The sequence below is a fragment of the Haliaeetus albicilla genome, chromosome 2 (assembly GCF_947461875.1).
Source record: "Haliaeetus albicilla chromosome 2, bHalAlb1.1, whole genome shotgun sequence".
Lineage (NCBI taxonomy): Eukaryota > Metazoa > Chordata > Aves > Accipitriformes > Accipitridae > Haliaeetus > Haliaeetus albicilla.
This window is the reverse complement of record NC_091484.1, coordinates 11,990,609-12,007,598: the sequence shown is the minus strand read 5'-3', so window position 1 is coordinate 12,007,598 and position 16,990 is coordinate 11,990,609. Positions and strand designations below refer to the sequence as shown.

The following is a 16,990-nucleotide window of genomic DNA, read 5'->3' as shown; positions in this document are numbered from 1 at the left end:
TTTCAGGTAAGGATAGTTTATTTGCCCCTTTGAACAAATAAGGCAAGATATTTGAGAAAGATCAAATAAAATCTCCTGTATCAAACTCAGAGGAATGCAATAAAAGTTACTATTTCATACATATACAAACTAATGACCCAACACTATTATATACAAACAGCCAGATCTTACAAAATAGCTTTTCAAGTCAGCACTTTATGCCAGTGTTGCTAATTTCTTTGTTACAAAAAAGTTAAAGCTACAAACTTCACATTTTTAAGTCTCACGTGACTGACATCTTCAGTATCTCTAGGTTTTAGAAGCAAAAGATAATGGTTTGTCCAGAACACTTTCAGCAATGCAGATGGACCCAAGGAGCCCATGAATGCAGCTTCACAATTAAGCTAGCTTTTTGCTTAAAAACTTCGTCGGAACAGCTTTCTCTTATGGTACAAGCCTTGCTCTTAGCTTGGAGGATTCTCTGAGAAGTGAGCAGGTACTATGCTCCCAGACACTCTACAAAGGGACCAGAAAGGGAATTATTTTCTCTAATAGATTGAAAATCAGTGAAGGAGAAAATAATTATTCTGCATTAGAGCTCCAAGTGCAAGAAACATCAAGTCTCAGCCACTGCACGCATTTAAGAAAGGTTCAAAGACACTTAAGCCATTGGACCAGTTTTACTTATTTTGGTTCATTTGCTGTATTTTAAGACAATCACATTAGCAAAGCAGAGTATTTCAAGAGTGCTTACATTCAGTTACAGCAGTCACAGGTTGCATATTCCATCAATAGACACCACCCTGGGGTGTTTCACCTAAAACTTGGGTTTTCTAATGCCCTCCAGTCACTAGAAAGTTACCTACACAGTGCAGAGGTAAAACTACTCCCAGCAGAATCTGCTTGATCCACGCCACATGCAAGCAGTGCACAATTTACCACATCACATATCTGCATGTCAATCACACCAGAGGTGTTGGGCCAGACCCATCCAAGTGTCTAATACAAGATCCAACACTTCACCAGAGAACTCTCTCCTAAGTTGTGGGAGCTTCTTTGATGCAAAGGATGCTAACAAATATTGCTTATAATAAACACATGTTTAGGGCAAAATGTATTGCACACATTCCAGATGAGCACTGTATGAGCCCTGGTGTTCACACAGCACTGCACTAGACCTCATTAGAGAGTCCACACTAAGGGATTTTAGTCCGTTAACAACAATGAACCTTTTAATTACTTGGTTTCCCAATTCAAAACTTTCCCAGTACTTGAGGCTATCAGATTGTTGGTTATCCCAGGAGGTACTCTGACAGCAGCACCCTAGATACACTGCTTACTGCCTCCCTTTTCACTCAGGGACAGCTGGTTTGCTGATCTCTGGAACAGCTGTGTTTGCACTGCGTATCAAACTGAGACAAACTGATGCAACCAGATCTGCAGAGGGAGTAAAAATGGCTTGGTTCCTTTCACAGCAATGGAGTATACCTGTTAACAGTAGCCAAGAGTCTGCTCCAAGGAGGAAAAAAGAGCCTACAGAGGTGTGAAATGAACACTTCACCTCTCTAGCAGCATTTGATTCAGGAGACACTGCTATTTAGTTTAATTATCTAGGCGATGTACCAAGGCCTATTTCAGAGAATGACATGGAAACTCTTCCCTCTATCAGAGCAAAATAAAAATACATCAGTAGAAATACTTGCTCTGTCCAAATATTTCATCATATGCTAGATAAATCTAAAACTACATGCGTCTGCTATTACAGCCCATGGGGCAGAGGTATCACTTGGTCTCTGCCCTGCAATGAAGCTCTTTGCTTCTTCTGTTTTACTCTCCACTCTACTGGCGTGAGTTAATTGCACCATCCTCACAGCGATTGTACATGCTGGCACATTGTTGTTGATTGAGCTATACCAGGCAGGAATGCCAGGGAAATGTAAAGAAAGAACACAAGAGCATCCAGAGGAACTGGAAGAGAAGAGACTGAATCTCTTCCAGTAGGACATCAGTAATTGCCTTCTCATCCAGATCAACTCCACCTTTGCTCCACCACCACAAATGCACATCTTCGTTAATTCAACAAAGTCTTTAATTTCAGTTCAACCTTTCTAATGTGCTAAACCTTGCAGAAATGTGAAGGATTCTGAACTTAAGTTTTTATTCAAGCATCTAAAGATGTAAATCTGAAATGAAGCCTATAAAATATTTCACAAACTGTGGAGATTTTTAAGTCCTCTCAGACACAGAAGAAGTACCTAATTCCTGAGAGAGGTTCACACAACTTCCACCCATTCGAATACAGTTTCATCTTCCGAGCACTGCACCATCAGCGGGGTCTCCCTGAAGGACATTTCCAAACAGACAGACGAAGGGGAATCAGATCACCGACTGGCTTTTGGTTTTAAGTCAGTGTGGATTTTAAATCACAGAATGTAATTTCTGATGGAGGCACAACATGCTTTATCTACTCGTATTAATTCATAAAGTACACAAAAAGAGGACAAAACTGAGGTCTTGAAGAAACCACACTTGCTTAAAGCACACAGTGTAAGGCATGGGGCTTATTACAGGCTTTTAAAAAATGAGATTTAAGTTTCTTTCAAAAGGCTAGAACAGTTTGTACATGTTCTCACCTGCTCTCTTCAGCGACCTAAAACTTAGCAGTACCTTAACAGTAGAAAGATACAGTTAACAGCTTGAAATTGAGTCTGTGCATTCACAAAGAAAAACAAAAACAAAACCCACAAAGGATGCAGCCATTAAATACCACAATTCATATTAACTTAAAACAAAACGGACTACTGAAAGTTCAGTTGAAAAGAGAGTGAGCCAACTTTCATTAGCCTATTTCTATCTGTTCTTCTGATTCAAAAACAGTCCCCCTAAAAACAGTAACAAAACTCCTTTGGAATAATGTTTTAAATATATGTCTAAAATTAAAACATACCATCAGGATTTTCCACTTAACAGCATTCCTGAGTTCACAAAGGTGCTATGGAAAAATAAATGAGCAGAAGTATTGCCCTCTATTTTGCTAGCGTATTTCAATAGAAATCGATCTGTTTAGTAGTCGTAAAAGCAAGGAGCTGATTGTTTGAGGATGGAAGATTATTCTACCAGCGGCTCAGAAGTTCTGCTGCCGCCGCTTCTTGGCTTCAATGGCATCAAGGATCGGCTGTCGCTTTGACTGGTACTTCTGGCGGATTTCTTCAATCTCCTGCTCCATCATGGGGTCCAGGGCTAAGAGCCTCCTCTGAAGTTCATCAACACTCCAAGTCTTCAGCTAGCAGGGAGACAGAAGAAGAACAGATATCGACATCAGTACAGCCACCATCCACACATCTACAGGGATTTTGCTACCCATCTGATGGTCACAACGCATCTCCCAGTAGGAGAAGGTGGAATAGTTCTGCTCTAGACTGCTGCTCTCAGCGAGACTGGCATGAGCCTCAGGATACTGGGCTGCTTCTGCTCATTTTACAGATACATTACATGCTCTGTTCAGTGACAGCCTGAGTGTATAAAACAACCAGTGAAATGTTTCCCCCATTGAGTTGTTTTTCTAACGCTTCATTTTGCAGGCTTAGAACAGAAATATTGTATTGAGATGGAACAGGAACGAAGTTCTCTCCCCCTCCCCTTTCCTTGCAACTAAACTTCCTTCTGCTAAGTGACAAAAGGAGACAGAAAAGGAAGAAAAAAAAATCATTGTCAAAAGTTGCATTTGAAAAAACAACAATCCGCATTTATGTACAGTCAGGCTGAACCTCAATCACAGTGAGGAATTCAGACTCCTCCAAGCTAGAAATCCCAGAACACACACAACAGGTCACTTTGGGTCAGCCTCATACTGATGTAATATGCAAGTACAATTTGTATTTTACTGTATACATGAAGATGTCAGGCTAGTCTGGACAAGCTTCCCTTCACTGAATTCCCTATCTGCCTGCCCTTTGTTTAATTGGCTCTCTTGCATGTGCCAATTTGCTGAGAACTGGCATAGAATACTGTGATTAGAGATGCCAAGTGTGGCCTGGGACAGTCTAGATTGTCCAGAGCTACACCCTTTACGTAATATTATAACCTGTGGAACAGACAGGATTTTATGATAATGTTAAAAAATACGGACACTGGAAGTGCTTCAAATGTTCACCTAAGCATCAGTCCTTTTCCCATCCAAGACCAAGTGACCCCCAGAAACACAGGGGAGGCACCATTTTACAGCTACTGCAGCAGGATGGGAATGACCGTTTGCACCATCTGCTTTCAGTGACCACCTGCTGTGGGTACTATGAACACATAAAATAATTTGGGTTTTTTTCTGAACAAAGAAGTGTCAATTTCTAGACTTTCAACAAATGTCATAATTGAGTGACCTATCTTTACTTCAGTTAAATGCAAGCGATGCTGCTGTCCTGGTTTAGATGTTAATTAGTCAGCTACCATTGTTATCCTCCAAGCCATTTCTGAGCCGAAACACACAGTGAAATGCTTGATGCCTATTACAAGGCAACAACTGAATTACTGGCTGTTTAATGGTACTTGGCATCAGTCCTTAAAATGTATGTGAATACCAAAATATGTAAATCCTGATCCTTCTTCCTGAGGTGGAAGAGATAGCCGTCCCCAAACCACAAAGTCATCCGCTAGCTGATTTCTCAGAAGGTCTTTTGAAATTCTTTAGCATGTTCTGCTAAATAAGATACTTCCTAGTTGCAGTTACAGGATCACGAATCCACTTTAATAATCTAGGCACACATGAAACAAAACCTTTCTTGCAAGGGTATACAGTCTTTCGGCCTCTCCAATCAGGCAACTGTTCATTAGAAAGACAAAGCACTTGCTCCGCAAAGATATACATTATTTATACATATTAATGCAACTTTACCAGACAGCAGTTTAAGTTGATGCATGGCACCAGTTGCCTTTTCACACTGATTTATTATGGAGCAGGTAATTATTCAACATCCCCCTTCCTCACAGTCCAGGGAATTGAACAGTCAAATAAAAATGCAAAAAAGAAGAAAACATTAATTCAAGTACTGAACATATATACTAAGCAGCTATATCAGAGCAAATGGCTGTCAGCTCTCCCAGAGCACCCAGTGCTAGACTAGTAAAAGAGAGTTTTGGAACAGATCTAAAATACCTCGCTCACAGCTTAAGCCAACTATTAGACGTCAGAAATTGTCCTAGGGCTGCAATCTTCCATGGATGCCCTTTGAGCCTTCTCCACCATCCTCCCAAAGTGCTGGGTGCTGCTTACAGTCAGAAACAAACTGCCAGAGTTGGCAGACCAGAGGGCAGAGTGGATTTATAGCGATAGTCTCTCCAGTCCCTGAGAACGTGGCAGTCTGATGAAAAACCTGCCCTATTAATGTTCCTGAATGATCTAACATCATGGTATATCCTCCATGGATACTGACACACAAAGTCTTTCTGTTAACTGTAAGCAACTGCTTGCCAAGGGACACAATGGCTTTGACAATTCCTGGGACTGTGTGTTTGTCAGGACAGATGGCTAATAGTATGGAAGATGCTTCCAGTACAGATAAGTCTGGAGCGGGCAAAAGCCTACAGATATATATTAAAATGAACAAATTGGGAAGTGGGTTACCTGCACAGATGCATAATGCAGGACAAAGTAGCTACTTAAGGAGACTGATCATGGGTTAAACAGAATGGGGATGGTGGGAGAAGGAAGTGAGGCAAGTCGATGCAGTGCAAAAAAATTCTAAGAGCACAGAAACACATCCTGTGTGCAATGCTGTGTGTTGATGAGGATTAACTAATTACAGAGTTTTCATCTGGAATAACATCAGCGTGGCTGTGAATGCCATGCTGCTCCTAAAAGAGGCAGAGAAGCCAAAGGGCAACACTAGTAAAAGGTCCAGAATGTGACTTCACCACAGATGAGCTGACGAGAGACTGACAGGCATTCAATTATTAATGAGAGCCAAGCGCCCACGCAGTCGCAGAGGACACCTAGCCCTCTGCTCCTGCTGTGCTTCAGGCCCACGACAACATGAGCCCTGGGACCTGAGCTGGGCTATTACTCAGCTTGTCCTTCCACTTGCACATGCATCTTTAAAAGAAAAAATGAAAAAAAAAAAAACCAAAACCCAACCAAAAAAACCCCCCAAACTACTTAAAACATGATGGCCTCCATTTCACTTTGCTGCATGGCATTTCACTGCAAGCCAGTGCCACAGACAGACTTTCTCCCAGAAATGAAGTTTTAAAACTCTAGTGTATCTGTCTCTGCAGTAGTAGACTCCTGAGATACTGACATTATTCTCTTAAAGAAACGCCAGAAGCAAAATAAGAAAAGAAGGACAAGGACAGAGCATCTCATGACAGATGGTTACTCAGGGTAAAGTCTCAGCACTGAACAGCTGCAATTAGAGCTGGTTTTAGCCACGGGCTCAGTCCCATTCCTCTCCTCACTTCTCCTCAGCAATTCTTCTGTTGTAAAAAGTCTAAGTGTCTTTGTAAAAGCTATTTTTGTCCACAGTGATCAAATAGCTAAGATAAAGTTTTAAAGGAAGGAATCTCATTTCAAAAGTAAAGACTGATATAAAATACTTGTTCTAAGGTTGGTCAAACACAGCTATCAATAGGGAGAGGCGGCAGCACAGTGAAACTGTTCAAGCAAGGTTGTATGTGCAGAAAGCTAATTTTTAACCATTTGATTAACAGTTATATTTTTACTGAAGATTTTGAGAATGATCTTAACTCTGTAAAAATGTCCAACTGAAGACAAACGTCAGAGTTGCAAGTGTTCACCTGAAAGCCTCTCACCCACGGCCATGCGTGCTGTTCATTGTTCTTCAGGCTGCAGACACCACTGACAGCAACATCTTGTTTTAATATGCTGATGATTTCTACTATATAATTCAGAAGGACATATATAATTACATCCTTCAGAAGGACATAACCTACAGCCTTTCCATGCATACGCAGTAATGATGGACAAATCAGGAACAGATCATTTGATATACAATTTCTTCCTCAAGGAGAAGATTTGCAAGCTATTCATGAGATCCCTTTGCCAGCATTTCAGACAGACTTGCAGATAACTACTCTGCTGAACAACGTTCACCTCAGCAAACTGCTTCTGAGTTGCCGTCCTTTCAAATCAGTGTTTTAAAAATAGAGGGGGAAAAAAACCACCCACTTGCATTTGTTACAGTCAGGTAAAGTATCACTGCAACATGATATTTTACTGAACGTAAATGAATCTAAGCAGCAAAAGGAGAATAAATACAGGCTCTCTGCAGACGTTAGACATAGCCACAGGTTCGATGTTCAAGGGCACCATGGTCTGAACTTTATACCTACGCAGTTCTGTCCTGAGCAAGAGGCAGTCTAAAAACCTGCCACAGTATTTTTAAACAGACCACGCCAGATTTATGTTTCACACAAGATCTACTGTAAAACACAAAGCCTAGAGAATTAGCTCAGCCCCTTCCCTGTCCGCAAGAAAAACAAACAAAAAATCCAATCAGTGAAAACTTTTTGAATTATAGCTCATGCAAATGATTTATCACAGTTCTCTTGGTACCCATAGTCCTTACACTGAAGGGCACCCATGCCTGGTTTTCCTACAGCAGGGTCTGTAGCTTGACCAGTTTGGAACCTAGCATACTCCTCTGGTCCCTTAATGGCCCTTCAGCAGCACGAGGTCATCACTGACTCGGACCAGTCTGCACTACTGACATAAATACGATGTCATCCAGTAATCCCTGAGTCACTTCAGCTATCATTCTTATTTGCTCCTCCACCAAAATCCTCTTGCTGCATGAATTATGAGCATCAAATAGAAACGAGCCGTTTCCCAGCAGCTTTCACACATTTCTCCCCCAACAAAGACTTTCAGCAGAGCACTAACTCACCAGCTGCACAGGAATCAAAAAATATTATCTTGGCACAAGTGAAAAACATGTTCCTCCTGCAACTTTCTTCTTACTTGCTGACACTGAATCCGATCCCTAGATTTAGCACTAAAGCCCTTTCTTTGCATCTTTGCAACATTTCATGCTATCTGGGCTTTGTTTTTAAATACCCTTAGAAGTCCTGAAGCTTGTGCCAAACATGAACCCTCCATTTCCAGGGACGGGATGCAGTTGTTCTACCGTCATCTTTTAAATGTGCAGATGTATCCTGACTTCTGGAACAAAATAGGAATATATATGACACTGGTGAGATGGGGCTATTTTCCCCATGCTGAATGTATTTGAATAGTTTTGCAGAAGGGGGATATTTTCAAGTCTTGATACTACAGCAAATAAAATTAGGAAGTTGTTCTTTGCTTCCTTAGCCCTCTAGTCATACCCCTCTACCATAATTTCTGTGAGTTTGAACACTTGTCTTCCACATGCTCACACAGAGTATTTTCTGAATATCGTCCCACCCTTACCACCAATAGCCTGTGGCTTTTTAGAAAAGAAACACCCAGCTGCAGCAACCAGTCTGCCTTTAACCCAAATATTCCAGGTGGCATTTACTGCTCAACATAATTTGGTGTCAAACTTTTAAGTTTTAAATAGCCTTTAGAAAAACTGGCTTTTGCAATTATCACTTCATAAGGGGCAGTGGGAGTTTGAAGACTAAAATACAGAAGTAATAAAATTGCAGCTTCCCACGCTACACAGGGAAATAAATTCTTAGTGGAAAAGATATGAGCTAGAGGGGAACTAAAGAAAAAACAAATTAATTGTCTATTTAGCATAGCTTTTATTGTTGTATCTTCCTTTTCTGCCTAGTTTTACTTTGCAATCTAACAGTTCTTGACTGCATGCCCAGTGATCAAAGTCCCCCAAAGAAACTCAAGACATCTTGAATCATATTAGTAGGGAGCACAACTCTTCATTTACTTGTGTGTATTTACATAGGCAAAATCTCAACATGGCTAGAGAAGGGTTTTTATCCAAACCAAGTTATCCAAGCTACACTAAACATTAAATGCCAAATAGGAATTTGCTGCTAGAGATAAGTGGCTACTTACCAGAGGTAAGTAGAAAAGAATTCCTACAAATAGTCTATTAAGTGTTCAGATGTCCTTTGGGAAGGGAAGCTCTTCGTGGAAGAGACTAATTAAACTCTTGCTTCACTTCACCTTGGCTATCAGCAATGCTATCAAGATGCTTCCCTTCCGATAAAACCAAGGGCACACTTGTACTTCCTCTCCAGGATCCTGCAGATCAGTTTGATGCATATCCACCTCAACTTCTGAACTTTTTTGCTATCATCTCCTCAAGCAGGGTTTTATTTTTGGGAGGCAATCACCCATTGGATACCACTTGCTGTGACTATTTGTAGCAACCACCTCAGAGTGTAATTCAGCCTGCAGCATGAGAGAGTGCATGGGTGCTACAGAAGACCACGAGCTAGGGGGAGGTGTCAAATCTCAAGGATTCATGAATGTGAGCTCTGACAAGTGTAAGAACTGAGATTATTCTGGAATTAGCCTTCTGTAACTTGAAAGACTGGTTAAACGTGGTATCAATTAAATGCTCGTATCAAATAGACTCGGAGGGAACAGATTACTCAATAGTACTACGCGCTTTTTTTAAACCAGCAAAAAAAGCATTCAATTTCTCTGGCCAAAATTAAATGTAGAGGGCGATTTCTCATGCTAAGCAGTGCTCCAGACTTTAGGTCTTGAAAACGGTGATATAAATTGGTGTTGGAATAGCATGCCATTTTTTTTCCTTAGCATTTTTCCTGAAATGCTGGCTCAATACCATTTGGCATACTTTCAATCACTGATCTAAAAATTAAGTGCCTTGTTCTCATTTATGTTTCTAGCATAAGGAGGCCTTGATATAATGTATGAGCAGGCATTAACTATTTATTCACTGTAAGTTGTCCAATGCAAGGGACACAAGAATCTAAGAACCTACAGGCGCTTACCACCCGCTTTTCATCATGATTGTCAGGTCTCTACAACTTCACAAATCTGTCAAGAAGCCATGCTACAGAGGAGCTACAGTAAATCAGCACAAACCCCAGAGCCTATACAAACATTAATTATCTTTATTTCCCCACACTTTTAGCATTAACATGTCAGTGAAGTTTCTCACTGTTATGAAAGCAGTGGATGAAATGCACTCACTGTGGGATTTCATGCAAGATTAAAAATACAGATATTAATCTTTCAAAGGATTTGAAAAATAAGTCTCAGCAGCACAAGCTTCTGCTTTTAATGCATCTTAATTATTTAGGCAATGTGCTAGCAAAACACACCATGGGCTGCAGCACAAGTCAAAACAGCACTGTGGCTAGAACTTCCCAAAGAAAGTGAACAGGATCTGTGATCAGTGCACATCTGGAGACAGCTGTTTCAGGCCACCTCATCTAGACAGCAGATGACTTCCCACAAAGAAATAACACTCAGCTTTCAACTAGATCATCATATGCTCTTAGAGGCCAAGTCAACTTAAGTCAGTGCAAGTCAAGCAGCTGAAACAGTTAAATGAGTACAATCACAACATCACTTCTTTGTGGAGGACAGACACTAAAACCCACTTCTGCATTTGATCCCTAGCCAAACTGGAAAGAAGGATTTTAATAGAGAGTTATATCAGAGGAGACCTAGGCCTTCTCAGATGACGTGTTTGGGCTAGCTCTACCTTACTTTCAGAAATGTGTAGTTTTATGGCTACTGAAAGTGAAACATCTTAGTGCTACAATGCCAATAAGGATCCTAGTTATTTTCTGTGTAGCTCTGCTTATTTGAATAAAGGTGTATGGTATCTGTACTATTCCTACAGAATTACTGGAAGGCAGTGTCTGCCATTCTCATTCCTGCACTGCTCCCTGCCAGATACACTGTGAAGACCACATCTAAACTGGAAACTTCCCTCTGTCCTGCATCTGCAGTAAGAACTACTGCCAAGACCTCTCTTTTCAGCTTAGCATCTTGCTAGCTTAGCAAGGCTTCTCTCAAGCTGCCACACAATCATGGCCTGATGAGCTTCTTGGGAAGCTGCCCCTCCACTCGAGGCACTCACTGCTGCTCACAGCACCAGTACCACTTCACTAGTGGAACCTCATTCATCAGTGGCTGCCGAGGCAAAAGGCTGCCTTGAGCACAAGTAGAAAAGCCCAAGCTTCATCAATAGTAGCTTTCTGGCTATTACTTGGATGGCAGCAGCATAATGCTGTAACATGGATTTGAGTTGAGCCCTGACTCAGGTCAGTCTGAGGAAAGCTCTGCTGTACCCTGGGGCCAGGCAGCAGCCCCCCCCAGCACAGCTCGCCTCCAGGCTGACCTACTCCCAGCTGTGGGCTTCTGCTGCGCCTCATCTTGCTAGCCTAAGAGCCATGTAATAGCCGCGATCTCCTCGCTGGGAGGTTACTCACACACTTCCCCACTCACCCCTCATTCCTCAGCTGATACATCCTATGCTGATATTTGATTTTCTGATTTCAGGGGATCTAAAGGGTCTATATGAGAGTGAAATTATACATGTGTGTGCGCACACATGTGCGCACTAAGTCGCACTCCACGCTCAGGATTTGTCTCTTCCATAGCAAAACCTGCCATAGTATTATTACTCAACTATTTCTTATTTGAGGGTATATTTACATCCATAACATTTGATCCTGCTGGTTCAGCAAGGACTGTCCTCAAGCGTACTTTCAGTAGCTAATTCCTGTGACTGCTGTGGAAGAAACCTATGTACATGCTTTAGACACACAAGTGCTCCTTCACCAGCTAAGAGGCATCTTTGCTTTGCCTTCTCACCCTCCCCAGTTTGGAAGTTTTCCTCCATTTCTCAAAAGCCTGTAAGAGCCTGGGGGGAGCTTTGCTGTTGGCAAGATGTCAGAAAATTCCCAATACATAAACCAATTTCAGAGGATTATAGCAAACATCCGGATCTCCTTGGCTACTCTGGCTACCCAGACATAACTACGCAGTGATTATTCAGAGTGGTTACCCACAGAGCAGAGAAGATTGCACAACCGCAAGAACACTGTAGCCTGCATCAATAACACTGCCATCCCTGAGTTGCTCTTAGCCAAGAATTGCACTTTATTAATCCTTACTGTAATCCCTAAAATGCTCAAGGAAGTTTTGGTGTTACAGCCACTACAACCATATAACCTCTGCATGCTGTTACTACCCTCAGCATTGTACAGAAGTTATATTAAGGAAGAAAACCCATCCAAAGCTCTACTCATTGATATGAGTGGTCATAAAAAATTTTTTTAAAAAGAGCAATGCATTTTCATCTTCTATGCTCTAAGACTAAATTTCCCTTTTTAGCCTTACTATCAATTATGAGTATGAATAACCTTATTCACTTCCAAAATCATCCCAAGTACCATACACACTTAATCTAAACAAAGGAAATAACAAATTGTGTCAGTGTTATTCTGCAGCACTGAACTTAAAGTTAAGTCCAAACCTTAAAATCCTTTAGGTACTTAGAAAGTGGCTGACTAATCCTGTAACCACAAAGACAAGTTATCTCACTGGGGTTTTTTTCAGTAACTGAATTAGAAACTAAGCTAAAAGGTGAGCCAGCCTGGACAAGTGCAAAAAAAACCCCCCAAAACCCAAACAACGAAAACCCCCAAAAACCCAAAGAAAAAAAAGAGCAGAAAAGGAGAATCACTTGCTTATAAAAAACACTTGCTTGCCAGAGATTTGATTAAGGAGAAACATAGTAAATGTTTTTTTCCTTCTCTAAGTGATTATGCTTTAATTTTCTTAAGAGAGTACCAAAATACCTCTGGACATGCTAAAATAAATCATGTCATTGGGCTTCAAAGATCTGGCTAGCTGTACAAATCAACTGTAAAGTACACAGCTGACAAACTTTTTTTTCCCCTCCCTCTTTTTTAAAGAAAAGCAATCTGTCAGAAAATGCTGATTCCTGTAAATGAAATAAAGTTTTCTACAAATCTGAGTCATTTAACTAAGTTCTGCTAGGAAGGGTATGCAGGCCTGTAATGGAGCTTCCTTCCAATCTGACATACCCTTTCCTCCTCTCTCCCTTGCTCCTAAGGGCTCTACTCACCTAAGGATTAACAATTAATTTATTTATTCAGGATCACTTATCCTGAATAAAGCAGAACTCCTGAAGAAGTAAAAGTAAGAATACCTAAAGTAAGAGTGATTCCTTCATACAATATTGCTCAGTGTACTATTACCATGAAACACAGGGTAACCAATTAGTTAACACTAAATTAGTATGTGAATACAGTCTTCCATTAATAATGTGGAGTGAGAAGTTTGCTACTGGTATAGTAGAATCATTAACTTATCTGAAGACTTCACACACTTAAATCTGCAATGCACAATGAAGGTTTAAGACACACAGTTTCAGTTTCAAAGGCTTAAGACTGTATCATCCATGGTAAGTAGGCATTATAGATAGGCCAAAGTTGTTTAAAACTATCTTAACACTTAAAGAGTATTAACCTTTATTCAACAAATGTTTTTAATCTGAGTCTTAGTCTCCTAATTTATTTCCAACTCCAGGAGAGCTGCTGAAGAGGGTTTGTTTCCAGGAAGACCACACCAGTTCCCTGTCTTTTGTACCCAAAAGTGAGGCTCATCACAAAAGCCCGGTCCGACGCTGCTCTGCCTCCCCTCCTTCACCAAGGGAAAGGAAGCCATAGCTGCAATTTGAAGGCAAGGAAGAAGGGAGAGAGAATTAAAAGCTTTCTGAGGAAAGCCTGAACTACAGAGATTTCCAGGGCATTTTGGAAAATGAACAGCTGCATGACCATGGGAGAGGCTGTCGTCTTTAAAACCAGGGGCATATGTTTAATATCTCAGAGACAAACATTTTTTGGAACAGTCCCCCAGTGAACCATCTCCATAAAATCCACGTCACACAAACCTGCACACATCACCATGCAAGGTCTTCCCAAGCGTTCACTATTACTTGGGCATCTTTTTATAGTGATACTGCATGATGGTAAGTCACAAAATAAGAAGGAATTAAGCACTCCAATTCTGAATAATATTCCTTTCAGACTATATCAGTCTTTGTGTATTAGGCTACTCTTTCTCCCGCTTTCTTGAATGTCAAAGCTTGGGTTTTGAAGCCATCTGGTCACTGAGGTTATGGAAATAAAAGCTACAGCAAATCTCCCAGGATAGCCTGGCTGTTGGAAGCAGCCATGGCCAAATGCAAACTCCATTACCTTCTCTATACGAGCAAGACCTCAAACATGCCTCACACATGATGAGCCCCCCCCGCCCCGCAAAGTCTCCTGTTGAGGTAAGCAGGGAGACACCCAATAATTACACACACCAAATAACACCAGCAATAAGCCAACATATAGATTTTTCTGCAGGTTTTATCGTAATACAAGAAGAGGGTGCATAAAGGCAAATGCACCAGGTCCAGAAGTCAGAGCTGAGATAACTTTCCTCCTCCACAGTACATCATTTCAGGTACTTGTCCGGATAAGACCCAGCCCATTGGAAAGTATTCACAGAAGCTTGATGGAGACTTTATACCCAGGCTTTTCCCTTACGGTCCAGAGACTCCATCCTACAAGAGGCAATCCAGAGCAGCTCTATTAGGCTCCTGATGCAAAGAGTCCCCAAAAGGAGCCCTTTTTGCTACAGATGAGAAAAACCTGGACAGGCTTGTCTTTTTAAGCTACATTACCCTTTACAAACATTTGTACTGACAGATGAGTTGCAAGAAGATTTTAGAAGCATTTCAAATAGATCTTGTTTGAGCAGCAGTGTTCTTTAAGGAAGATGCTGTGCCAAGAACACACCCAGCCTTGAAAACAGATCTCAAGGCATAACAAGGCTCAAACAGGTTTTCTAAAGAATTCAGTATGCTCAGAGATTTTTCCAATGTCACACCTTCAATTATTAATTCCTCTTCCCTTTCTCCCAAAGCAGAAACACACATTGCGGCCTGACCTTAAACATACAGCAGTAGTGGAACAAATCCCATGATCAAAGACCCTGAATGAAGTTCTGTTAGTTACTTAGTTCATCCACAAAACTTTCAATGTCTCAGCTGATTAAATGCTGCAGTAGGAAAGGGGCCTCAAAGATAGTCCATGATGTTGCATTTACAAGTCTGAATGCTCTCAGATAAAGTTGATATCAGGTTACATTATTTCAGTCTCCATTAAGGGCTATGACCTAAGCAATTCAACAGAAACAGCAGCAACTCATTTTACTTCCCACTCACCACAAGTTTAATTTAAAAAAGCCTTATATCACAGAAGGCCTGCCATATATGAAAATATAGCAAAAAAAGATGCAATTTTGACAGCAAGTTGTGGCAGTAAGTACATTGCAATCAATGTCAGTATGCACCAAAGCGAAAGCAGGTGGTGAACAATGACCCTGTTACCAAATGTAAGACAGCAGAAATCTATTCTCTTCCACAATAGATATGAGTCAAGCCACTGAACTACATTTTTCAATTTCAAATATTGCTAACAAATTTTGAAACCAAATGTGGTATGTTCTGGGTTTGTTTTTTTTTTGTTGTTGTTATAAAGGGAATTTAGAAAGGTTTATAAAATCTACATACATACAGCCTGCTGTAAATCACACTGATGGTTTGAAGCAGCCATGAATCCGATAAAGTTTGCAGTAAGGTTCAGAGTAACTTCCTCATGTAAATGTTACAGAAGATTCAAGACCACTTAACAAACAATAAAAAGAGATAAGCAAGCTGTTCCTGGGCTTATTTTTAAAATGACTGTATGTTTGATTACAAGGTGACAAAATTAACCATTTTTCCTTAATAAAGATGTCACAAGTTGAAAGTATTTGCTGGGAAGAAGATACTAAATATGCTGAAAAGGTAATGCTTAACAGAAACACAAACAATTAGCAGACCTTTAAAAATGCTTGGCAGATGGCTGAAGGGAAAAAAAAAAAAGGAAATCCATTTAAGGGACATCAATGTTATGAATCAAGGCAGGTGACATTTAAAACCAATGAATAAAACATCACAAAAACCTGTCTCTTCTTATAAATCATATTTCACAGTGGAAATTACATCTAGGTACTACACTTCAAGATCCTCCTCAATTAGCAGGAGATAACGACCATGGGGGTACGATTTCAGGTTTGGAAAGTAATAGCTGTCTATTCTGGAATACCTCCTGTTGTCAGAAAAAAATATTCTTTTTATTTGAGTCTCTGTTCCCCCCCCCTCCACGCTCCCCCAAATTATGGTCTTAATATTCTCCCACTGAATGAAAGTTTTATTTAGACTCAGCACAGCACAAAGAAATATCTCAAGTTTACTTGTTTCCTAACTAGGAATCTGCCCTCGCTCCACAGAACCTAGATAGGGATATCTATCAGCCATCTCAGATCTGGCTTTATCTCTCGAACTGACGAATGCCCTAACAAATAAGTTCACTTTACAATCAGAGAAAGACTACTGGAAGAAATCAGTGCCTGAGAAGTAATTTTTATTCCAGCCACCGCTGGGAAAAAGGAGAGTTCATGATAGATGAAGGGAAGAAACTTTTGGACAGAGAAATCCCTGAAGATTCACTCAAAGTGTTTGGTTTAGTCTTGGAAAAAATGTTATTGAAAAAAGCTCTACTTTAACCGAACACATTTTTTTCTTCTACCCAAAACTATACATATTCAAATGAATTTGTGGAACAATCAATCTTCATTCATCACACAAGGGTCAGAGAAACTTGCTCTCTTAGAAAAGAAAGAATGTATTGCAAGTTTCATAATAATTCAATAGAAGTCTCAAGATTATTAGATTTTCAAATAATCCCATTGAAATGACCTGCAAATGTGCACACTGTAATAAGCCTTTTTTGCTTTCGTCCAGGCAGATAGACTTTCTGGAGTCTTAGTAACAAGTTCAGATTATTCAGTTGAGTAATTTTGATGGGAGAAAGGAGGAACAGAAAGATTAGTGCAGAGGACTGCATCTGACACCTTTACCAAGCTGTTTAAAAGACAGAAGTAAAAAGAAGATAAAGCTGAGAAGATCACAGTACAGTCAGAAAACACTATAAAATGATAAACTATAAA

At 40.4% G+C, this 16,990-nt stretch overlaps 1 protein-coding gene across 2 annotated transcripts in view; it reads right to left on the bottom strand.

Annotated features, from left to right (window-relative positions):
* STK4 (serine/threonine kinase 4) overlaps nucleotides 1-16,990 on the bottom strand; it is a 49,215-nt gene continuing 32,225 nt past the window's right edge. For both annotated transcript variants that reach the window (XM_069806551.1, XM_069806558.1), the window contains one exon: nucleotides 1-3,262. In XM_069806551.1, coding sequence (XP_069662652.1) covers nucleotides 3,104-3,262 — 159 coding nt within the window. In that variant the 3' untranslated portion in view covers nucleotides 1-3,103. The remainder of the gene's footprint in view (nucleotides 3,263-16,990) is intronic.